This window comes from Pteronotus mesoamericanus, unplaced genomic scaffold, assembly GCF_021234165.1.
Source record: "Pteronotus mesoamericanus isolate MK-2021 breed Mesoamerican mustached bat unplaced genomic scaffold, CSHL_Meso_final contig_130, whole genome shotgun sequence".
NCBI classification, from domain to species: Eukaryota; Metazoa; Chordata; class Mammalia; order Chiroptera; family Mormoopidae; genus Pteronotus; species Pteronotus mesoamericanus.
This window is the reverse complement of record NW_026555060.1, coordinates 17470889-17496706: the sequence shown is the minus strand read 5'-3', so window position 1 is coordinate 17496706 and position 25818 is coordinate 17470889. Positions and strand designations below refer to the sequence as shown.

The window sequence follows — 25818 nt, the reverse complement described above, 5'->3', positions numbered from 1 at the left end:
AGAAAGAGAACAAACCAGTCTGTTAAAGAACATGGGGGTGGGGTGTGTGTGTGTGTGTGTGTGTGTGTGTGTGTGTGCGCGCAAAAGCATGCATATGTACCATCTGTAATTATGAAAGGTGTAGCTGTGTTTAGGGAAGAACAGCTATAGGTAGACTGGGTCTACTCATGGTTAAAAAAGCAGTGCATTTGTAACTGAATTATATACATTGTGTATTACATGTACATATATCTACTTAAAATAATTGGTATTTGAGACTTTTAAATTAAAATTTAAAATTAGAGTATGTAGATAATCTAGGTTTTAAGGGGAACGAAAAAAATTCTAAGTGTGAATCTTCACAAAATTATATTTATATACATTTTAAAAATAATTTCATGTGTTGTATATCATTTGTAAAATAAGGGCAACACTCTCCCTCAAATTGAAACAGGGAACACTCTGTAAAGATAAATATAATGAGAAGTCCCTGAGAAAGTAAATTTTTAAACAATAAAAACATTGCTAGTTGGAACAGTCTTTACAAGAATGTAGCCAAGCACCTTTCAAACTAAATAGTCTTTCCAATTTGAAAAGGGAAAACAAATGCATTGATTTAAATTACTAGGAATGCATTTGCTTTTAAGAGTTGTTATTGTTTTTTTCCTACAGCAACTGGTATCAAATAGTAAAGATGAAAGTACAACAATGACTGTATTTCACAGAAAATGAAATACTAGCTGCATAGAAGATGTATGTTACACATACTTTGTTTTCTTTGAGGTCTTCCAATTCCAACACTAACTGGGCCCATCTAGCTTATGAAACCTGACAGGGGAACAGCCCATAGCAACAAGGATGCAGGATAGTGATTTTACTTCTTATGTATTCATTGCAGCCCCAGGAGAGAAACAAAAACAGGAATAAAATCCAGGTCTCCTATATAAAACACTGCAGAACATTATCACTGGGTTAACAGCAGAGGGCGGGGGTGGGAGGGGGTGGAGGGAGAAGGAACTATTTTATTTTAAAAGAGTTTATTTGTTATAATATTTATGGTAGGAAATTACTTGTTTGACTTACCCAACAAGTCAATAAAACTTCACTTTCATCAATCATGTATTTGAATTATTGTTTTCATAAACAATTATTTGACCCTGCTTATTGGATTTAAAATATATAACTATGTTGTTTCAGAAACTGAAAAAAAAAAGGTATCATCACCTTAACTTATGTCAGGCAATTATAAAATAATCAGACATAACTTTTTATTTTCACTTTTCATCTAATATTTCTACTATTTGTATATTTGTCATCCTCTATTTATTGCCACAAAGTGCTAGACACTGTCACTAATAAAAGCCCTGAGAAATTCTGGGAGAAATTACTTGGGTTTGAGCCTCCCAACAATTTAAGAAGGTTAAGAAATCCCATTTGTGGACTAATGCCTAACTTACTTATACTGGCTGAGCCATGTAAGATTTCTAATATTTGAATGTTTTTGCCCTAAAAAATGGCAGCTGCATATGATTCAACTAAATATATTACAGTAGTCCTGATAATCAAACATCCTTTGTAAAATGAAGAAAATGTGTTAACTTAGGGTTCTTGTGAGGGTTAAGCTACTTGACATACACAGCACATAGGACAATATCTGGCACAAGATGTTAGGAATGATGATGATGATGATGATAAAGGTTTCTATTCCCTATTTAACATGGAAATATCAGTAAAATCATAAGCTAGCTTTCAACCATGGTATTTTTCTTATGCAATTTATCCATATGATCTATATACACTCTATTCATGGTCATTTACCACCATGTTATTCATATACCTAGGGCACCATTTCCTAAAAGCTCATCTCTCCATTATATCATTTCATAGCAATACTTTATGAGAGCTTACTTGCATGGTACTTAAAATCTTTACAAATATGTACTGGACCAACAAAAATTAGTTAGGGAGAACATTAGATAAGCTCTTGAAGAAAGAAACAACTTCATAATAATAACAGCAGCAAGGTTAACTGGGGAATAAATTTTATCTCCATGTGGTTTCTGCTAATGAAAGGACTAAAGGAAAATTTAAATGTAGATGAAAACTTTCAAAATGATAGGAAGATCCCAAAGACGGTTAGAATAAGAGGAACACTTTATTTTAGGAATTCTCAGTTTATGAAATGTTTTAACATATAATTTTATCTGTAAGTTACAAAAAACAGGTAATTTCACTTTTCGTGTGAGTTAAATAATAAAAAAAAGCCCTGAAACCTAGATCATATAGGCAACAGCGATGCCAAAACTAGAACTCGGGTCTCCTGACCTTAAGAGTAGAGTATTTGGTTGCCATGCCCCTTCCATTACTATGCTCTTTCAGCAAAAGTCACCATGATAAATTACTCTGGACGCCTGATTAATTTAAAATGTACCTACTAAAAATAGTAATGCACATTTTTATGGCCAGGTCAAACATAGATAAAAATATTAATGAGAGCTCTGGCGGGTGTGGCTCAGTTGGTTAGGCATTGCCCTGATGACTAAAAGATTGCAGGTTAGATTCCCCATGACAGCACAAGCCTGGGTTTTGGGTTCAGTCCCCAGTCGGGGTGCATGGAAAAGACAGCAGATCGATGTTTCTTATGTTGATGTTTCTCTCCCTCTCTTTCTCCCTCCCTTCCCCTCTCTCACTTAAAAAAAAAAAAAAAATCAATAAGTATTTCCTCAGGTGAGGAAAAAAGAAATACTAATGAGAAAACAATATAGACTTAAAATAATCAAGTTCACAGAGGGGAGAAATGGAAATTAAAACCACTAATTAAAAAAAAAAAGAGACAAAAGAGAAGGAAAAAATATAAAACGTGAGGGACAAATAGAAAGGAAATGCTAAGTGGATACATTTAAAACGATTTAAAACCAAAAATGTCAGTAATAATACTAAATAAAAATGAATTAAATGCTCAAATTTTCAAAAACTGTAAACTTAAGAATAGAAACAAAAACTATATACAAACAGAAGTCAATAATAGTAGACATCTGGAAAATACTCATCTATTAGGAAACTGAAGATGAGTCAAAAAAAAAAAACACTCCAAGGGAAATTAGACTTTTCTATTTTAGAAAAGAAAAACATCTTATCAAAAATTGTGGAATATACCTAAAATATAATATAAATATTAAAATATAAAACATAAAACTCTAGATTTATATACACCAGTGTTCAGAGGAAATTTACATCATTATCACTTAGAAAAGAAGGCAGTTTTCAAGTCAATGACCTAAACTTTGACCTTTAGAAACTAGAAAACAAAGAGCAAGTTAAATCTCAAATAAATATAACTGGTGTTGGGAGTTCTGGACAGGTACATGTCAAAAAATGAAACCAACTTACACCATACCAAAATAAACTCAAGATAGATAAAAGGTTTAAAGATAAATCATGACAACATAAAAGTCCCAGAGGAGAACATAGGCAGGAAAATTTCAGATATCCCACACAGCAATATTTTCACTGATATGTCCCCTAGGGCAAGGGATATAAAGGAGAGAATAAACAAATGGGACTGCATCAAATTAAAAAGCTCCTGCACAGCTAAAGAAAACATCGGCAAAATAAAAAAGGAACCAATCATATGGGAAAACATATTTACCAACGATACCTTGGACAAAGGTTTGATCTCCAAAACATGTAAAGAATTCACACAACTCCACACCAGGAGGACAAACAATCCAACTAAAAAATGGTCAAAGGACCTGAACAGACACTTCTTCAAGGAGGACATAAAGAGGGTCCAGAGCCATATGAAAGGATGCTCAATATCACTAGCCATCAGAGAAATGCAAATTAAAACCACAATGAGGTACCACTTTACAGCAGTCAGAATGGCCATAATTAACAAATCAACAAATAACAAGGACTGGCAAGGTTGTTGTGAAAAGGGAACCCTAGTACACTGTTGGTGGGAATGCAGACTGGTGCAGCCACTGTGGAGGACAGTATGAAATTTCCTCAAAACACTAAAGATGGAACTGCCTTTTGATCCTGATTTCACTACTGGGATTATACGCTAAGAATCCTGAGTCGCCAATTCAAAGGAACGTATGTACCCCTATGGTCATAGTGGAGTTATTTGCAATAGCCAAGTGCTGGAAGCAGCCTAAGTGCCCATCAGTAAATGAGTGGATCAAAAAAACTGTGGTACATTTACACAATGAAACACTATGCAGCAGAAAGAAAGAACTCCTACCCTTCAAAACAGCATGGATGGAAAAGGAGAGTATTATGCTAAGTGAAATAATCCAGGAGGTGAAAGATAAATATCATATGATCTCATCTATAAGTGGAACCTAGTCAAGATAACAAGCAAATGAGCAAAAAAGAACCAGAGACGTGGAAATAAAAAACAAACTGACAGGGATCAAAGGGGAGAGGTGAGGGGTAGAACCGGGAAAAGAAGGGGAACATGTACAAAGGACCCATGCAAGGACAAGGACAATGATGATGGGGAGGGGCTTGTCTCTGGGAGTGGCGGTTGGACAGAGCAGGGGAGAACAATGGGGGGAAAAATGGGGACAACTGGAACTGAATGATAATAAAAAATCCTGAATAAAGAGATGACAGGAAAAAATTAATACAAGCAATAAAATATAAAACTGAAAAATACAGAAAATCAATAAAATCAAAAGCTGATATTTAAAGAAAATTAGTTAAATGGATGTACTTTTATTGACAGTGCCTAGAAATATAAAAGAGGACACAAATTGCCAATATGAGAAATGAAAAAGGAGATATCACTACAGATATTAAAATGGTAATAAAGGAATATTATAAACTTATGCTATTCAACAATTTAGATGAAATACACAAATCCCTTCAAAGATACAAATCACCAAAGCTAACTTAAGAAAATACAGGTGAAATTCTACACAAATGCTTGTAGAAAAGAGGAGGAAACACTTCCCAATGTATGGTACAAGGCCATCATTACCTGATATAAAAAGCAGAAAAAAACATTAAAATAAAACAAAATTATAGACCTATCCCTCAAACATAATATTAAAGAAAATATTCACACCAAATTCAATACATGTAAAAATAATAATACCTAATGACTAAGTGGGGTTTATCTTTGGAATGCAAGGTCTGTTTAACATTTTTAAATCAATCCAATAAATTCACTATATTAAGAGAAAAAAGAAAAAGAACATATTTACATCCTTTAGATGCAGAAAAAAGTTGACTAAATTCACTATCCATTCATAAATATACTCTCACCAAACTAGAAACAGAAAGGATTTTTCTCATTTTGATGAAGAGTGCCTGCTACAAGGCTTGGGCTAACATCATTTTTAATGGTAAAAGACTAAACATTTTCCATGATCAAGAAGGAGCTATGGATGTCTTCTCTATTTAAAATAAGCACTGGATTGGAGGTAGTGTCCAATCAAAAGGCACCAAAAAGACATATAAGATTTCCAAATTGGGAAGAAGTAAAATTGTCCTTATTTGCAGACAATATAATTCTCCATGTAGAAAATCGCAAGGACCCTATAAAAAACAAAAACAAAAAACCCCCCAAAAACAAAAGCTACCAGAACTAATAAGTGAGTTGTAGGATAAAAAGGAAAATATACAAAAAACAATTGTATTGCTATACTTTCATAAAGAACCATAAGAAATTGAAATTAAAAATACAATTTAGAATAGTACCAAAAATATGAACTATTTATGTATAAATCTGACACAAGATATTCCTAAGAAAAATTAAAGAATACTTAAATAAAATGAAAGACATAACATGTTCATGGATAAAAAGAATATTTTTAAGATGTCAATTCTCCTCAAATTTATTTACAGATTTGATTCAATTCCCATAAAAATTCCACCACAATTTTTTTTGTAGAGGTCAACTTGATGCTAAATTTTATAAATAAATATAAAGAAATTAAAGTAGTCAATAAAATTTTGAAAAGAAGAACAAAGTTGGAGGATTTACGCTATCTGATTTCAAGGCTTATTTACAGCTTATTAACAAGACAATTTATACTGGTGTAACAATAGACACATCAATTAACAGAATAGAATAGAGAGCCCAGTAATAAACCAATACCAATATGGTCAATTAATTTTCAACAGAGGCACCATAACAATGACTGGGTAAAGAATAACCATGATGGAACATTGGATAGCCTATGTTAAAAAAAAAGTATGAACCTCAACCTTACCTTGCCCTATATGCACAATCAGATCTAAATATATGCACACTATATGCTCAATCACAGATCTAAACATATGAGAAAAACTATAAAATTTCTAGGTGAAAACACAGAATAAACTCTTAGTTAATTTACTTTGGGTTTGGGAAAAATTTCTTAATTAGGCTATAAAAAGAACTTAGCATTAAAAAAACTTCATAAAATGAAACTTTAAATTTTAAACTTTTGCTAAAGGATCATTATTCCCAAAATAAAAAGGAAGTCATAAACTGAAAGAACATATTTGCAAAACATATAGGTGACAAAGGACTTGCATCTAAAATATGTAAAGAACTTTAAACTCAATAACACAAGCATTGTAACAGACAGCTGCCAGTCAGGATGGGAGAGTAAATAAACTCTGTACTGGCCTCCTCCCATGGTCACATCAAAATTAAAACTAAGTTATAGAACAATCATCATTAAGAGCCACATTAAAACTAGCTGAACAGAATTCCTATAATTGAGAATATAAAGAAAAAGCCACATTGAGACTGGGAGGAGGGGCAGACGTGATATGAACAAGTCCGACACACACTGTGTTGTGGAGCTCTCTCCTAAAGAATGAGGGGTCACAGTCCCCAACCATGCTTTCCAACCTGGGGCATCAGTGTTGGGAAGGGGATTCCAAATCACATCAGGCTGGAAAACTAGTAATGATTATGTTCAGAGAGACATGGGCTATAGGAGATCGAGGTGCTTCAGGTCTTAAAGGGACAGTACAAAACTCATTTACTTGAAAACTCAATGGCTCAAAGCTCCAGCACAGGGGCAACTTAAAAAGCACCAGGGGCATATATATAGGGAGGAACAAAATTGACTAATTTCGGGACAAAGTCTGGAGGGGCATGGGTTGATGCAACTGTCTCCCAAGATGGAAGTGCTGACAGGCACCATTGCTCCATTGTTGATCTCCCCTTCCACCCAAACTACAGGTGCAGGCAGGTAACAATCAGTAATCAAAAACTACCAAAAACCAAAAGCCATGGACCAGATGGCTTCAAAGGTAAATTTAAACAAACATTCAAAGAATTAATACCTACCCTTCTTTAACTATTTTAAATTTTGAAGAGGGATGGCTCCCAAACTCATTTTACAATGCCAGCAGTACCCTGATACCAAAATGAAAGACATTACACAAAAAGAAAATTATAGACCAATATCCTTGATAAACATAGATGCAAAAAATACTCAACAAAAGACTATCAAACCAAATTCATCAATACATTACAAAAATCATACACTATGATCAAGTGAGATTTATTTCTGAAGCAACTTTGATTTAATATCTGCAAGTCAATTAATGTAATAGACCACATAAACAAAATTAAGGATAAAAAATCATATGATCATATCAATAGATTCAACAAAGGCATCTGACAAAATCCATCATCCATTATTGCTAAAAACTCTCAGCAAAGTGGGGACAGAGGAAACAGTTCAACATGTTCATGGCCACCAACACGCTGAATGGTGAAAAGTTGAAAGCTTTATCTTTAAGATCATGAACAAGACAAGGACGTCCACTTTCAACACTTTCATTCAACATAATATTGGAAATCCTAGTCACAGCAATCAAACAAGAAAAATAAAGAGAAGACATCCAAATTGGAAAGGAAGTAAAACTGTCATTATTTGTAGATGACATGATATAGAGAACCCAAAAGGTTCCATAAAAAAACTACCAGAACCAATAAATGAATTCACTAAAGTAGAATACAAAGTTTATATTCAGAAATTAGCTGCACCTTTATACACCAATAACAAATTATTAAAAGAGAAATTAAGAAAACAATCCCATTTGCAAATTGCATAAAAATTACCTAGAGAAAAAATTAATGTACAAGGTAAAAGACCTGTACTCAGAAAGGTGTAAGACATTGAAGAAAAAAAATTGAAGATACAAATAAATGAAAGGATATACTTTATTCACAGAGAAGAAAAATTAACATTGTTAAAATGTCCATACTACCCAAAACAACCTACAGATTCAATACAATACCTATCAAAATACCAATAAGCAAATAATCTCCAAAATTTCTTAAAAACCCTCACAAAAGACCTCTAACAGCAAAAGCAATTTGAGAAAGAAAACAAAGTTGGAGGTATTATGTTATCTGATCTCAAACTACACTACAAGGCTATTATCATCAAAACAGTATGGTACTGGTGTCAAAATAGACACATAGGTCAATGAAACAAAACAGACAGCCCAGAAATAAACCCACACTTATGTGGTCAATTCATTAATGAAAAGGAGGCAAGAATGTGCAATGAGGTAAAGATAATCTCTTCAGTAAATAAACTCTTTCACATTGCTTAGTAATTTTTTTTTTTGGACATGTCCCCCTGGGCAAGAGAAACAAATTAAAAATAAATAAATGGGAGTACATTGAACTAAAAAGTTTTGGACAGCAAATAAAGCCATCAACAAAACAAAAAGACAGCCTACTGAATGGGAAAAGATATTCACCAATGATACATCAAATAAGGGTTAATATTAAAAATATATTAAAAGCTTACAACACTCAAAACCACAAACAACCATTAAAAAATGGACAGAGGACTCAAATAGAAATTTGGCCAACAGACAAATAAAAAAATGCTCAATATTGTTAATCATAAGGGAAATCGAAATTGAAAACACAATGAGATATCACCTCATACCTGTCAGAATGGCTATCATCAATAAATTCAACAAACAAGTGTCAACAAGGGTGTGGAAAAGGGAATTCTCATATACTGTTGGTGGGATTGCAAATTGGTGCAGGCACTTTGGAAAACAGTTTGGATGTTCCTCAAATAATAAAAAAATAGAACTCTCCTGTGACTCTCAATCCCACTTCTAGGTATTTATTCAAAGAAAATAAAAACACAACCTGGAAATGATATATGCACCCCCATGTTCAGCATTATTTATAGTAGTTAAAGTATGGAAACAACCTAAATGTACATTGATGAATGTAAATGTACACTGATGGATGAATGGGTAAAGAAATTGTGGTATATCTATATACTGGAATATTACTTGGTTATAAAATATAAAATCTTATCATTGGCCACAACATGGTTGGTCCTAAAGGGTATTATGTTAATTAAGATAAGTTAAACAGAGAAAGTCAAATACTATAAGATTTCGCATAATACCTCACTTTTTTAGTGGAATCTAAAAATACAAAAACAAAAAAAGCCTAAGGTCACAGAAAAAAGCAAACATTGCTGCTAATCAGGGATGGGGTATGGGGATGGGTGAAATGACTGTTGGGGGTCAAAAGGTACTAACTTCCAGTTATAAAATACATAAGTCACGGAGATGTAATGTATACTTGGTGACTGTACTTAATAATACCGTGTGGCATAGTTGCAAGTTCCTAGCAGGATTGTAAAGGTTCTTATCACACACAAATTTTTGTAACTATGGATGTTGACAGATGTCAATTAGACTTAACTGTTGTGATAATTTCTCAGTATATACAAATATCAAATCATGATGTTGTACATCTGAGACTAATACAATTTTATATGTCAATTATACCTCAGTTAAAAAAATAAAAGGTATAAAATAATTCAATCTCATGAGGTCATAAATGAATAATTCCATTCACAAAACATACTCAAAATGACAAAACTATAAAGACAGAGTAACTTAATGGTGGTCAGAGGTTAAAGGATTACGGGAAGGAGGTGAGTGTGAAGATAAGTATGAGTGATATATTCGAGTTTTGTGTCTTGAATAGTTCTAATTGCAGTGGTTGTGACATAAATCTACACAATAACATGGCATCCAACTACACACAGCCAATATACTAATGTCAATTTCTTGGTTTTGAAATTGTATTGTAGGTACATAAGATATAACCATTAGGGAACACTGAGTGAGAACTGTATAAGCTCTCTCTGTGTTGTCTTTGCAACTTCCCATGAAATCTAACATTATTTTTAAAAAAGTAAAAAAAGGAAGTAATTCATATTTTGTAAGTCCAGCATGTGATTGATATCAATCCTGACAAAGATATTATAAGGAAAGAAAATCACAGGCCAATCTCTCTCAGAAACATAGAAGCAAATATCCTGATCAAAATATTAGAAATAAAATAAAATAAAATGGATTTATTCCAGGAAAGCAAGGTAGTTTATTATTAGAAAATCAATCAATGTAATTCATTTCATTAAGAAAATAAAAGCAAAAGCATACAATCATCTTAACTGATGTAGAAAAAATATTTGATAACATCTGGTAATATTTAAAATAAATACAAATTATTAGCAATTCTAGGAAAGAACTTAATTTGATTTTTAAAAAACTAAAGCAATGTCAATGAAAATGGCAGAGTAAGGAACTCCAAATTCCATCTTTCCATAAAAGAACCAATAAAATAAGCAAAATCTAACAGAACTAACTTTCCAGAACTCTGTAAATTAACCAAAGGTTTACCACACCATGGGTACATGTATTTAAGAAAAAGAACTGATCTTCATAAGAACAGCAACCTTTGTGGTACTTGAACATTACCCCCATCACATTCCCTGTTTCACAGATCCCCACTACCTGTAAAAATAACAGCCTTATTCTTGATAATGAAGAGAACAGAATGAACTGATTTGCAAAGAATTGCAATTATTCGTTCTAACCTGTCTGGCTGTTTCCTGGACAACCAGTTCAAACGTGTGTTTTTATTTTGTTTAACTCAAAACTGGCCTAATGCTAAAAGTTGCTTTCTTGGGAGCATTCATGGAAGACTTTCACTGGCTAATATCTTAGCCACAGCTGCCAGAGGCAACAGAAAACAGCTGGGCGAACAACAGATTAAGGAAAAAGCTTGGGAGGAAAGGCTGAGGAATGAGATGCTCTGATATTCTTGAGAATCTAGGCCATGTGCAAGCTCAGGGCTGTGAGCATGCTTAGAAGAGACCTGAGAAGGACCTAAATTCTCACCTGCTGCTGACATTGAGGCTTTTTGGAAGTAGGAAGTAAATGCTAAGGCAGGGTCGTAAACTGCCTGAGTATGGAAGGCAATCCTCAACATATATATTAATCCATGGCAAAGACTAGAAGAGTTATTGGCTCCACACATTTCAGGAACTCTCTGCCCAATTTTTAGCTGATTGCTAAGCTCACATAAGAGAATTCAGTGGCCACACAGGGCAGAAAATGGAGTTTATATAATAGCTCAGAAAAGTCACTAAACACACAGCTACAATAAGGCCAACATAACTAATCCTGGAAAGGGAAGAGAATCTGATGTCTAGAGTTGTCAATTTATAATATTCACAAGATCCAGTCTTCAACAACAATGAAAAGGACTACAACAAAACAATATACCAAGGACTGTCTGGGAAAAAATCCAACCATTGTTAATATAATGAGAATGGTTTGTAAGACATCGATGTAACCAGTCAGCCCAGGAGCGTGGACTGGAATGCTCGTGCATGAATAACAATGGCTTCACTTACTAGTCAATGGGGGCAGTAAATGCTGTTCAGTAAGCACATGTACAGTGTGGCTATTGCATTAAAAATGACTGAGCAAGTACAGCAACAACTCTGCATCAAATTTTACATTAAGCTTGAAGATTCCTACACAGAAACTACTCAGATGATTCAGAAGGCCACAGCTATGGGCAACTGGAGATTGGCATCTTCATCACGACAATGCACCCGCTCATGTATCACATCTTGTGCAGAGTTTTATGGAGAAGCATCAAATCACCCAGGTGGCTCATCTCCCCTATAACCCAGATTTAGCACCCTGCAGTTTCTGGCTTTCCCTCAATCTAAAATCACCTTTGAAAGGGAAGAAATTTAAGACCAATGATGAGATTCAGGAAACTACAACAGGACAGCTGATAGCAATTGGGAGAACTGTGTCAGATCCCAAGGTGCGTACTTTGAAGGGGACTGAGGTGTAACTGTCTATGTACAATGTTTCTTCAATAAACATTTCTATTGTTCATAGCACATGGCCAGATACTTTCTGGACAGACCTCATATTATGGCTCATACAAAGGAAAAAAGAAATAGAAACTGTGCCTGATGAAAATCAGACAATAAACTTTCTAGATGAAAACTTTAAATCATCTATTTAAAATACATTCAATAAGATAAAAGAAAGCATGTCTAAGAACTAAAGGAATGGAAAACTAGAGGAAAGATGGTGGAAGAGTGAGTGGAAGTCATGCTGACCTCCTCCTCCCAAGACCAAACTGGAATTGCAACTAAATAATGGAGTAATCACCTGGAAAACAATGGAACTATAGTGGAAGAGGAGCCTTGGAGCCGCAGACAGACAGTGGATTCAACTCTCACACATCCCAACGGGTGAGAAGTGTGGTGGAGGCTCCAGAGGGTGGGCTGGGTGCCCACGGGCACTAGCACCAGAGGGACATTGAAATGGCCAGTTAGCTCTCCCCCGCCCCTGTCCCGGAGAAGAACGGAGTCTGAATCATAAACAGGGACCTCTAAATTACAGCAGCTAAAACCAGGAAAACACAGGCAAAACGCAACCCCGAAAAGCTTAGGGGCGCTCTCTGCCAGAGACTGGCGGCTGGGGAATGCAAAGAGACATTTAAAGGGCCAATGCAAAAATTGCAGCGGCAGCCACCCTCCTTGATCTCTGGGTAGAGGTGGCAGCAGGATAGGCTGGTGCCTGGGAAAAGATTGGTGAGGAAAACTTTGTGAAGAGAACTGACACGGTGGATGGTGGAGCCCGGGTAATAACGCACCTCCCACTCTGCAGCTACCATCTCGCTCAGGCCTAAGGAAATCAATTAACCTGCCTTTTGTGCGCTCTGCACACAGCTTGTGCGCCTATGAGCTGGGGGGCTAAATGCAGACTGGCTGGGAGAGCCTTGAGGAAAGACTGGAGACGGAGGCGTTGGGGAAAGAATGGGAGGAGGAACTGAAGAGTCCCGACTCCCTCCCCATTCTGTAGTATCCATTCTGGACAGGCAAGGCGCGCCCCCAAAGAGGCAGAAGCGGGGCGCCTACGAACCAGACTGCCCGCGATTGAAACGCAGTCCGCACAGGTGATGGATCCTTGGCTGAAGGGGTCACAGAACTGCCCAGAGACCCCTGAGGAGAGACTGGAAACAGAGGAGTTGGGGAAAGAACGGGAGGAGGAATTGGGGAGTCCCGATTCCTTCTCCTTTCCCTAGTCTCCATTGTGCGGGAAAAGGACACACTCCCAAAGAGCCAAAAGCCGAAAAGCACACAACAGAAAGCCCAAAACCACTCAGTGCAGGCGCGTACACTTGCGCCTAGTGGCCGGTGAGTGTTGGCGAGTGTGTGTGTGCACCCGCGCGGGATGGGGAGGGCTCGCGCAGGTTGGCACCGACGGGGCCTGCGAGGGAGCACACAGATCAGTGAGGGCAGGTGTAAATCGACCCGTGTAGGCCGCGAGTGCAGAGCAGGGCGCAGAAATTGTGGATCCCAGACGGAAGGGGTCATAGAGATGCCCAGAGTCCCTGGAGGAGAGACTGGAGACAGGATTAACCAGAGTCCTGGAGCTGACTTCCTCCCATTTCCGTAGTCTCCACTTGGCAGGGCGAGCAACGCATACAAGAGCCAAAAGCGGGAAAAGCACACAACAGAAGACCCTAAACAGACCAGTGCCGGGGTGCCCGCTGGCCTGGGGAGCCAGACAAGTACGCGAAGTCACGAAGAAGCCCTCTAGGCTGGGGGCAACGACGCTGGAGCCCAGGCTGGCTGGGGATTCTGCTGGGCAGGGGAGTGTGATAAAGGAGCCGGCAGGAGAGTGCGGAGCGATCCACAGAAATAGTGGATTCCTGGTGAAAGGGGTCACACAGCTGCCCAAAGCAGGAGTCAGACACAGACAGTAGACTCCTGGCAGGCTCAAACAAACGACCCATGGCCATACAGGGCCAACAACTCACATCATCAGAGGCAGGACCAGAAAGAAAAGTAAAGGGGAAAATAAATAAATAAATAAATAAATAAATAAATAAATAAATAAAGAGACCCGCCTACTACCATAGCAGGTTTATTCTACAAAGTCAGGAAATCTAGACGGATCAATTGAAGCAGAAGCAAAAATAAATAAATAAATAAGTAAGTTACTTAACAGACTCTCACCAAAATGGGAAGAAAAAGAAGTTCCCCCCAAATGAGTGGGAAAGGGGACTCCCCACAGAGAGAGCTAAATGAAATAGAGGCAAGGGAACTGTCAGATACTGAATTCAAAACAATGGCTCTAAGGAAGCTCAATGCGCTCGGCCAGCTCAAAGAGAACTATGAGAAACTGCAGAGAAACGATCAGGATCTTACAACAAACTATATCAACCTGGAAAAGGACATAGAAACTATCAAGAAGACACAAGAGGATATGAAGAATACCATTTCTGAATTGAAGAACACAGTAGAAGGAATCCAAAGCAGGCTGGATGAAGCCAAGGATCGAATCAGTGAGGTGGAGGATAAGGTAGAAAAAAAGCTCACAGAAAGAACGAGAAATGGAAAAAAGACTCAAAAAGAATGAAGAAGCATTTAGGGAAATGCAGGACAACCTGAAATGCAATAATATCCACATAAAAAATAGGGATACCAGAAGGAGAAGAAGAGAAGCAAGGGATAGAGAACCTCCTCGAAAAAGTAATGATGGAAAATTTCCCTAATTTGAGGAGAGAAACGTTCTCATGGATCCAGGAGGCACAGAGGACCCCACTCAAGAGGGACCCAAGGAGGTCCACTCCAAGACACATCATCATTAAAATGGCAAATGTCAAAGACAAAGAGAGAATCCTCAAGGCAGCAAGGGAGAAGGAGAAAGTAACACACAAGGGGGCCCCGATACGCCTAGGAGCTGACTTCTCAACAGAAACACTACAAGCCAGAAGGGAATGGTAACAAGTATTCCAAGTCATGAAAAGCAAGGACCTACAACCAAGGCTGCTCTACCCAGCAAGGCTCTCCATTAAAATAGAAGGGGAAATACGGAGTTTCCCAGACAAAAGAAGGCTAAAAGAATACATCTCTACCAAACCAGCACTCCAAGATATGCTAAAGGGACTGGTTTAAGATGATGAAATGAAAGAGTGAGAAAGAGAAAAACACAGGTACAAAGAGAAAAAATAAATAGGTTTCTAACAGTAATAACTCTCAATGCATATGCACTAAAAGTCCCAATCAAGAGACACAGGGTAGCTGAATGGATAAGAAAACATGACCCACACATATGCTGCCTATAAGAGACCCACCTCAAAGCCAAAGACCGACACAGATTGAAAGTAAAGGGATGGAAAAAAGTATTCCAAGCAAATGGGCAAGAGAAAAAGGTCGGGGTTGCCATACTTGTATCAGACAAAGGACATTTCAAAACAAAGGCCATAAAAAGAGACCCAGAGGGGCACTATAATACTTAAAGGAAGAATCTATCAAGAAGGCATAAACTTTGTAAACTAATATGCTCCCAATATAGGAGCCCCCAGGTATATAGGGAAAATCTTGGATGACTTCAAAAAAGATATAGGCAGCAACACACTGATAGTAGGGGATTTCAACATCCCGCTGTCGAAAATGGACAGATCCTCCAAACAAAACATCAATAAGGATATTGTGGAGCTGAATGACACACTGAATAAAATAGACTTAACTGACATATATAGAACCTTACATCCCAAAGAAGCAAAATACACATACTTTTAAAATGCTCATGGCAGTTTTTCAAAGATAGACCACATGATAGGACACAAAGCAAGCCTCAGCAAATTCAGGAAAATTGAAATAATACCAAACTTTTTCTTGGATCACAAGGGCTTGAAACTGGAAATCAACCTCAAAAGGAAACTTCAGAAACTTGCAAACTCATGGAGACTGAACAGTAGACTATTAAACAGTGAATGGGTCAATGATGAGATAAGAGAAGACATCAAAAAATTTCTGGAAACAAATGAAAATGAACAGACAACAGTCCAAAACCTATGGGGCACAGCAAAGGTGGTCCTGAGAGGGAAGTTCATAGCAATATAGGCTTACCACAAAAAGACAGAAACATTTCAAATAAAAGACCTAACACTACAACTTCAAGAACTGGAGAAACAACAACAAATAAATCCCAGAGCAAGTAGAAGGAAGGAAATAGTCAAGATTAGAGCAGAACTGAATGACATAGAGAGGAAAAGACAGTTCAAAGGATCACCTAATCCAGGAGCTGGTTCTTTGAAAAGATAAAGAAAATCAACAAGCCTTTAAGCAGACTCATCAAGAAAAAAAGAGAGAGGACCCAAATTAATAATATCAGAAAGGAAAGAGGAGAAATAACAACTGATACCACAGAAATACAAAGGACTGTCAGAAACTACTATGAACTATTATATGCCAAAAAATTTGAAAACCTGATGAAATGGACAAATTTCTAGTAAAGTATAATCTTCCAACACTGAAGGAGGAAGAAACAGAAAGCTTGAACAGACCGATAACAGCCGGGGAAATTGAAGCAGTCATCAAGAAACTCCCGGCACACAAAAGCCCTGGGCCGGAGAGTTTCACAGGAGAATTTTACAAAACATTTAAGGAAGAGCTAACCTCTGTCCTTCTCAGACTATTCCACAAAATCCAAGAGGAGGGAAGACTCCCAGACTCTTTCTATGAGGCCAGCATCACCCTAATCCCAAAACCAGATAAAGACCCTACAAAGAAAGAAAACTACAGGCCAATTTCGCTGATGAACATAGATGCTAAAATCCTCAACAAAATATTGGCAAACCGCATCCAGCAATACATTCGAAAGATTATCCACCATGATCAAGTGGGATTCATCCCAGGGATGCAGGGATGGTTCAATATATGCAAGTCAATAAACGTAATACATTGCATAAACAGAAGAAAAGACAAAAACCACATGATCATCTCAACAGACGCAGAAAAAGCATTCGATAAGGTACAGCACCCATTTATGATCAAAACACTCAGCAAAATGGGAATAAATGGGCCATTCCTCAATGTAATAAAGGCCATATATGAAAAACCTACAGCCAACATCATACTCAAAGGGCAAAAGCTGAAAGCTTTCCCACTAAGATCGGGAACACGACAAGGATGTCCGCTTTCACCGCTTCTTTTCAACATCGTATTGGAAGGCCTAGCCACAGCGGTCAGACAAGAAAAAGAAATAAAAGGCATCCAAATAGGAAAGGAGGAAGTAAAACTATCATTGTTTGCATATGACATGACAGTGTACCTAGAAAACCCTGTAGACACCACCAAAAAACTACTCAACCTAATAAGTGAATTTGGCAACACAGCAGGATACAAAGTCAACATTCAGAAATCAAAGGCATTTTTGTACACCAGCCATGAAAGAGAAGAAGAAGAAATCAGAAAAAAAAAAATACCATTCGATACAGCAAGAAGAAAAATAAAGTATCTAGGAATAAATTTAACCACGGAGGTAAAAGACCTGTACGCAGAAAAGTATACAACATTGAAGAAAGAAATTAAGGAAGACACAAATAAATGGAAGCATATACTGTGCTCATGGATTGGAAGAATTAATATCATCAAAATGTCCATACTACCCAAAGCAATTTATAGGTTCAATGCAATTTCTATTAAGATACCAACGACATATTTCACAGAAATAGAACAGACATTCAAAAATTTATATGGAACCATAAATGACCCCGAATAGCCGCAGCAATTTTGAGAAAGAAACACAAAGTAGGAGGGATCACAATACCGGACATCAAACTGTACTACAAAGCCACTATACTCAAAACAATCTGGTCCTGGCACAAGAACAGACCCATAGACCAGTGGAATAGAACAGAAAGCCCAGAAATAAGCCCAGGTATATGGGCATCTAATATTTGACAAAGCGGGCAAAAGCATAAAATGGAGCAATAATAGCCTCTTCAACAAATGGTGTTGGGAGAGCTGGACGGCTACATGCAAAAAATTGAAATTGGATCATCAGCTGACACCGTACACCAAAATAAACTCAAGATGGATAAAAGACTTAAATATAAGTCCCAACACCTTCAAAGTCCTAGAGGAGAACATTGGCAGGAAACTCTCAGATATCCCACGCAGCAGTTTTTTCACCGATACGTCTCCTAAAGCAAGGGACATAAAGGAAAGAATAAACAAGTGGGACCTCATCAAAATAAGAAGCTTCTGCACAGCAAAAGAAAACATCAGCAAAATGAAAAGGGAGCCAACTCTATGGGAAAATATATTTGCTAATGATACATCAGATAAAGGTTTGATCTCCAAGATATATAAAGAACTCACTCGACTCCACTCCAAGAAGACAAACGATCCAATCAAAAAATGGGCCAAGGACCTGGGCAGACGCTTTTCCAAGGAGGAGATACAGAGGGCCCAGAGGCATTTGAAAGGATGCTCGGCATCACTAGCCATCAGAGAAATGGAGATCAATACCACCATGAGGTACCACCTCACACCGGTCACAATAGCCATCATAAACAGATCAACAAACAACAGGTGCTGGCGAGGCTGTAGAGGAAAGGGAACACTAGAACACTGTTGGTGGGAATGCAGACTGGTGCAGCCATTGTGGAAAGCAGTGTGGAATTTCCTCAAAAAGCTGAAAATGGAACTGCCTTTTGATCCAATGATTCCCCTGCTGGGACTATACCCTAAGAATCCCAAAACACCAATTCAAAAGAACCTATGCACCCCAATGTTCATAGCAGCACAACTTACAATAGCCAAGTGTTGGAAGCAACTTAAATGCCCATTGGTAGATGACTGGACCAAAAAACTATGGTACATTTCCACAATGGAATACTATGCAGCAGAAAGAAAAAAAGAACTACTACACTTCGCGACAGCATGGATGGAACTCGAGAGCATTATGCTAAGCGAAATAAGCCAGGGGGCGAAATACAAATACCATATAATCTTACCTATAAGTGGAACCTAGCCAACAATAAAAAGATGCAAGGAAAATAAGACTAGCAACACTGAACGGAAAAGAAACCAACAGAAACAAGAGTGAAGGAGGGGGGCGGCAGGGGAAAAGGAAGGGAAGGGGAAAGTCAAGGAACATATAGCAAGGACTCATGGACAAAACCAAAGGGGAGGGAGGGAGCAAGGGAAAGTGGTGGGGGGTAGGCAGAGACAAATGTATTTGAAAAAATTAATTAATTAATTAAAAACATAAATAAAGAACTAAAGGAATGCATGAGAACAATGTATCACCTAAATGATAATATCAATAAATGGGTAGAAATTGTCAAAAACAAAATAGAAATTCTGAGGTTGGAAGTGAAATAACAAAGGACAACTCACTAGAGGGGCTCAACAGTAAATCTGAACTGGCAAAAAAAAAAAAAAAAAAAAAATCACCAAACACAAAGGTAGCTCCAATAATTAAGATGGCCTAGAAGGAGAAACAAAAAAAAAAAAATGAAGAAAAATTAACAAAGCCTCAGAGGCCTGGGGGATACCATCTAGTATCTGAACGTATGTATAATGGAAGTGATAGAAAGGGGGAAGGGAACAGAATGCATGATGGTGGTGGGAGACAGAGAATATATTTGAAGAATGGTCAAAAACTTCTAAAATCTGAAGGTTAATAAAATCCAAAATGATAAACTCAAAAGATATCAACACCTACAAACATCATAATCAAAATGTCAAAAGCTAAAGATGAAGGCAGAATCTTGATAAAAGGAATGTAATCCATCATTTACAGGGGATTTTACAGGGGATCCTCAATAAGATTAACTCCTGATTTAAAAAAAAAAAAATTTATTTACTTTTAGAGAGAGGGGAAGGGAGAGAGGAAGGGAAACACTGATGTGTGACTATAACATCAATTGGCTGCCTCTCACACACCCCCCAATTAGGGACCAGGCCCACAACACAGGCACGTGCCCTGACCGAGAATCGAACGGGTGACGTTTCTCGTTGCAGGACCGTGTTCAACCCACTAAGCCATGGTGGTCAGGGATAACACTTTATTTCTAGTCAAAAATAACAGAGGCCAGAAGATAGTGGATAACATATTCAAAAATACTGAAACAAACAAACAAACAAACAAAACCCAAACTGTCAATCAAAAATTATTTACTTGGCAAAATGATCCTTCAAAAATGAAGGAAAAATCAAGACTTTCCAGAAAAGCAAAAGATGAATTTGTAACTAGCAATCTGTCCTACAGGTGCCAGGAACACGATAGATAAAGATTTAATGCATGACAGTAACAGGTTATATGTGGAAAAGTTTTTGCATACTATTGAAACTAAACTGGTATTAATCCTCACTAGACTGTTATACATTAAGATGTTAATTGTAATTCCCAGAGTAATCACAAAACATATGTCTGCACAAAGCCTTGTATGCAAATGTTCATAGCACCTTGATTTATCCCAACCCCAAAGTGGAATCCAACCAAATTTCCATTAGCTGATGAATTGATAAACAGTATGTTAGATATCCATACAATGGAATATTATTCAGGCAAAAGAAGAAACGAAGTACTGTTAAGGACTCCAAAATGAACCTTGAAAACATTATGCCAAGACAAGTGCCAAAGGCCACATATTATACAATTCCAATTACATGAAATGTCTACAGTAGGCAAATCTATAGAGACAGAAAGTAGATTAGTGGTTGCCAGGGAAGAAGGGAGCAAAGAACTGCTAACAGGTGGCTATTGATTAATTAATTTTTTTGGTGGGATAAAAATGTTCTTGAATTAGGTAATGGTGATGGTTGCAAACAGTGAGTAGACTAAAACTACTGACGTGTGCAATTTTAAATGGTAAATTTTAGGTTATATGCAATATCTCCAAAAAAAAAAAAATGCTTTAAAGCTGGCTAGTGTGGCACAGTTGGAGCATCCTGCAACCAAAAAATTTTGAGTTCAATTTCCAGTTAGGGGACATGCCTAGGGTGTGGGTTCAGTCCCCACTAGGGGTGTGTATGAAAGGCAAACCAACTGATGTTTCTCTCTCACATCAATATTTCTCTCTCTCTTTCCCTTACCCTCTCTATAGGACTTGAAAAAAAAAAGTGCTATAAAAAGTCTACTATATACATTATACTTAATAGTGAAATGAAAAAAGTTTAATGAGTAATTATAATGATGAAATATAAAAAAATTTATAGATGAAGCCTCTTTTGAGATTGCAAATGAAACAAGGATACCTATCATCACTACTAGTCCACATGTATTAGACATTCTCAGCACAAAGGAGATAAAAAAACATAATTTTCAGAGAAATGATTAGAGTTTTAAAAAACTCACAAGATTGTTAGATACAAAACTCAATTGTATTTCTATATACCAAACATAGTTAGAAAGTGAAATTTAGGTAACAAAGTCATCTAAAGGCATTAAATACCCAGAAATAAATCCAAGAGAAAAAAAAGTGTAATATGTACACATAAAAAGCTGTAATACATTATTTAAATTTTTTGAAGATTTAAAGGAATGGATTTGTTCATAGGTTGCAGAGTCAGTGCTGTATGAAGGCCAATTCTTCCAAAATTGATCTATATGTTTAATGTAATTCCAATTGAACATCTCAGCTGAATAATTTGGGGAAAACAATGTTACTTTTTAAATGTATATGAAAATGTAAAGTAGAAATCTTATAGAAGGAAAACAAAGCTGGAAAATTACTGTACCAGGTACCTATTATGAAGCTACAGTAATTAAGACTGTGTGGTATCAGCACAAAGATGAACAAGTAGATTAGTAGAACAAAGTAAAAGGTCTAGAAATAGACCTACGTGGTAATGCACACTTGTTTTGTGACAAATGGACATATTTATAGAGCGGTAGGGTGCAGTCTTTTTATTAATTGGTATTGGGTCGATTAGTTTGGAAAACTTTTGGGGAAAAAATTAAACTTGATCATTATTTACACTCAATATAAAAATCAACTCCAGGATAACTGAATTTAAATGTAAAAAATAGAATAATAAAGCTTCTAGAAGGATTTGAAAATATCTTTATGATTTTGAGGTAGGAAAATATTCCTTAAACATAACAAAAACCCCCCACCAAATAGAGGAAAAGAAAAGATTGGTGATTAAAATTAGTAACTCTGGTCATTAAAAGGCACCAAGAGAGTGAAAAGGCAGTCCAAAGTGGGAGGAAATATGCACAAAACTCATGTCTGAAATACATAAATAACTCTTTACAAATCTGGAAGAAAAAACACAGGGAACCCGAATAATAAGGACTTGAAAAGGCACTTCATGTAGGATGATCTCAATGCCCAATAGACTCAATCTTATTCATTAAAGGACATGCAAATTCTAACACATATCACTACATAACCTACAAGAATGGTTAAAATAAGACTTGATCAAGTCTTGGAAAGGATGTGGAGTAACTGGAATTTTCATATCCTGTTGCTTAAGTATATGTTGATACAAATGTTAAAAAAACTCGTTTAGAAGTATTAACTGAAGTAACCCCTGCAACATAACTCCAAAAGTGGAAACTTACATGTATGTATACTAGAGTACAAAAATGTTCACAGCACAATTATTCATTGTGGCCAAAAACTGTAAATAATACAAATCTCCAACCAAAAAAATAATTTGTGCTATTTGTATTTCTAAATAGACTGTTATACAACAATGAAAATGCACAAATCCTACACACAATAATGAATAAATTTCACAAATATAATATTGAATAGAGGAAAAGCAGATGCAAGAGTACATATAGGATGTGTTCTGGAGAGAATATTTGTTTTCCCTTCATATCTGTATGTTGAAATCATAACTCCTATGTGATTGATACTGATTGCTGGTGGAGTAGTTGAAAAATGATTAGGTCATAAGGGTAGAGCCCTCATGAATGGACTTAGTGCCCTTATAAAAGAGACCCCTGAAAACTCTCTCAAGTCTCCCGCCATATAAGGGCACAGCACGAAGACTGCTGTCTATGAATTAGAAAGAGCACCTTCACCAGACAACAAATCTGACTGGACTTTCCAGTCTACAGAAGTGTGAGAAATAAATGTTTGTTCTTTAAGTTACCCAGTCTATTGTGTTTTTGTTATAGCAGCCTGAATGGACTAGGGACAATTCCATTTATAAACTTGAAACAGCAGGTAAAATGAATCTACGATGTCAGAAGTCAGGATAATTGTTATCTTGCTGGAAGAAAAGTAGTGACAAGGAGGAAGCATGAGTGAGGCTTCTGGGCATGTTCTATTCTTTTTTTTTTTTTTTTTTGAGGTGACATTGGTTAATAAGATTATATATGTTTCAAGCATACAATTCTATAATGCGTCATCTGTGTATGGCATTGTGTGTTTACCACCGGAAGTCCAATCTCCTTTTGTCACCATATATTTGATCCTACTTACTCCTAACTAACCCCAAGCCCCCTTTCCCTCTCGTAACCACCATACTGTTGTTTGTATGTATTAGTTTTTGTTTGTTTGTCTTGTTTGTTCATTTGTTGGTTTCGGTGTTATATCCCACATATGAGTGAAATCACATAGTTTTTGATGTTTTTTTGTCTTATTTCTCTTAACATGATATTCTCAAGATCCACCCATGCTTTTGCAAATGGTAGGACTTCATCTTTTCTTATGGCTGAATATTATTCCATTGTGTATATGTACCACACCTTCTTCATTCAATCCTCTATCGAAGGACTCTTTGGTTGTTTCCATTGTCTTGGCCAACCATGAATAATAGCAATGTTCTATTTCTTGACCTTGGCAATGGTTAACTTGGTTTTCTTGTTATAGATCACTAAGCTCACTGAGATATACAGCTGTATATTTATATTTTATATACTTTTCTGTATGTAATTTACTCAATTAAAATAAATTTTCAAAAGTTTATTTACCTGTTTTTTCTGTGTTCGGTTCCTGTTTTCCAGCCAATCATCCATTTGTTCCTCAATTTCTTCTATAGAAGTCCCATGATCATATGATTGAATATATGCACTTTCTAAAGGTGCATACACTGGAAATTCAGGTTTTGGTTTTTTTACTTTAACTTTCTTCTGCTCTAAAAAATGTTTAAAAAAAACAATTAATAAAAGAACAAAAAGACTTTCTAACACTTTATTCATAGACCATATCTTGAAAGAATACATAAATATTGTTCTTTCATCAAAATATTTAACTGCAAGTTTTAGTGTGCACTGCATTGTTTTAAAATAAAACTCAGACGCTAATAATATGATTATGCTACAACCACCGTATCAATTTGCATACATTCTTAGTTTTCAAAGTACTTTCCATATGATTTCACTTATATGTGAAATCTGAAGAACAAAACAGAAACAGACTCATAGACACAGAGAACAGACTCCTGGATGCCAGAGGGATTAAGAAGTACTAATTCGTAGTTATTAAAGGGAGGTAAAGTAAAGCATAGAGAATATAGTCACCAATATTGTAGTAACTGTGCATGCATGGTGCCAGGTAGATATTTGGAATATTGAGGGAACACTTTGTGAAGTATATGATTATCTAACTGCAATGCTGTACACCTGAAACTAATACAAAATAACATTAAATGCAAACTGTAATTGAAAAATAAAATTTTTTTAAAATTGGGGAAAAAATACCTCACATGAACATTTCATTTTGGCATAACTGAAAGAGCCTCATCATTAGTGTTTTAATCCCTCCTTTACCACCTAATGGCTACATAATATTGGGCAAGTAATTTAACACTCTGAATAAGTGTCATTTTCTCATCTGTAAACATTCCAATCCACTCTCCTTGGCTGCCAGGTTACATCAATGTCATGCAAACCATTCTTGTTATATTAACAATGGCTGGGCTTTTCCTGGACAGATCTCATATATTCAATGCAGTAGTAGTAAATGGCTCTCTGAAAAAAGGTTTTGTGTATACATAGGTTTATTATGACTTTTGTTGATTAAATAATATAAAACAAAATTATAGATAATAATAAAATTACAATACTCTTTCCTGAAATTTTATATAACCAATAGATTTTCACAGAATGCATTAATTTTTGCTTCTTACATCCATAGCCAACCCATCATTCTGATTGATGAAGGAATGTGATTCAGTCATGAATATTTGTTGATGTTTGCCCAAATTTTTAAAAATTTGGTGGGGGTTATTAGTTTTTTTATAGCTTCTTTAATTTTTCATTTATTTTCATATATGTATATGCATATATGAGTATAGATAGATACAGACATATAAATATACATATATACACACATATTAAATGTATTTTAGGCCTTATATTTCTAAGTTTCTAGCTATATATATACAAATTTTTTGTTGTACACTCTTTATTGACTCTAGTTTTTATTTGACTCTCAAATAGGTTGGATTTAATTATTTCTACATTATTAAAAGAAATGATGTAGAGGCACTATTTTCAGATATAATAAACCTCTCCAAATTCCCCAGCCTATATTTACCTATTCCAACATTTTTGAAGGGTGTCCAGCAAAATATTTAAAGTTTTATTTCAATTGACAACTAAGTTTGGGAAGAAATGATTAAACAAATTTGAACAAATTTCCTTAAAGCAGGATTAATATGCTAATATATAGTATATCTATAAAAAGGAAACATAGAATGTGACATTTCCTAAAACTATTTGACCACAGTTTTTTTCTTTGCTAAAATA

The 25818-nt window shown here is 36.1% G+C and overlaps 1 protein-coding gene across 1 annotated transcript in view; it reads right to left on the bottom strand.

Annotated features, from left to right (window-relative positions):
• Nucleotides 1-25818, bottom strand: part of DNAJC1 (DnaJ heat shock protein family (Hsp40) member C1) — a 249879-nt gene that overhangs the window by 84830 nt on the left and 139231 nt on the right. The window contains exon 8 of the mRNA XM_054592779.1: nt 24040-24203. Coding sequence (XP_054448754.1) covers nt 24040-24203 — 164 coding nt within the window. The remainder of the gene's footprint in view (nt 1-24039; nt 24204-25818) is intronic.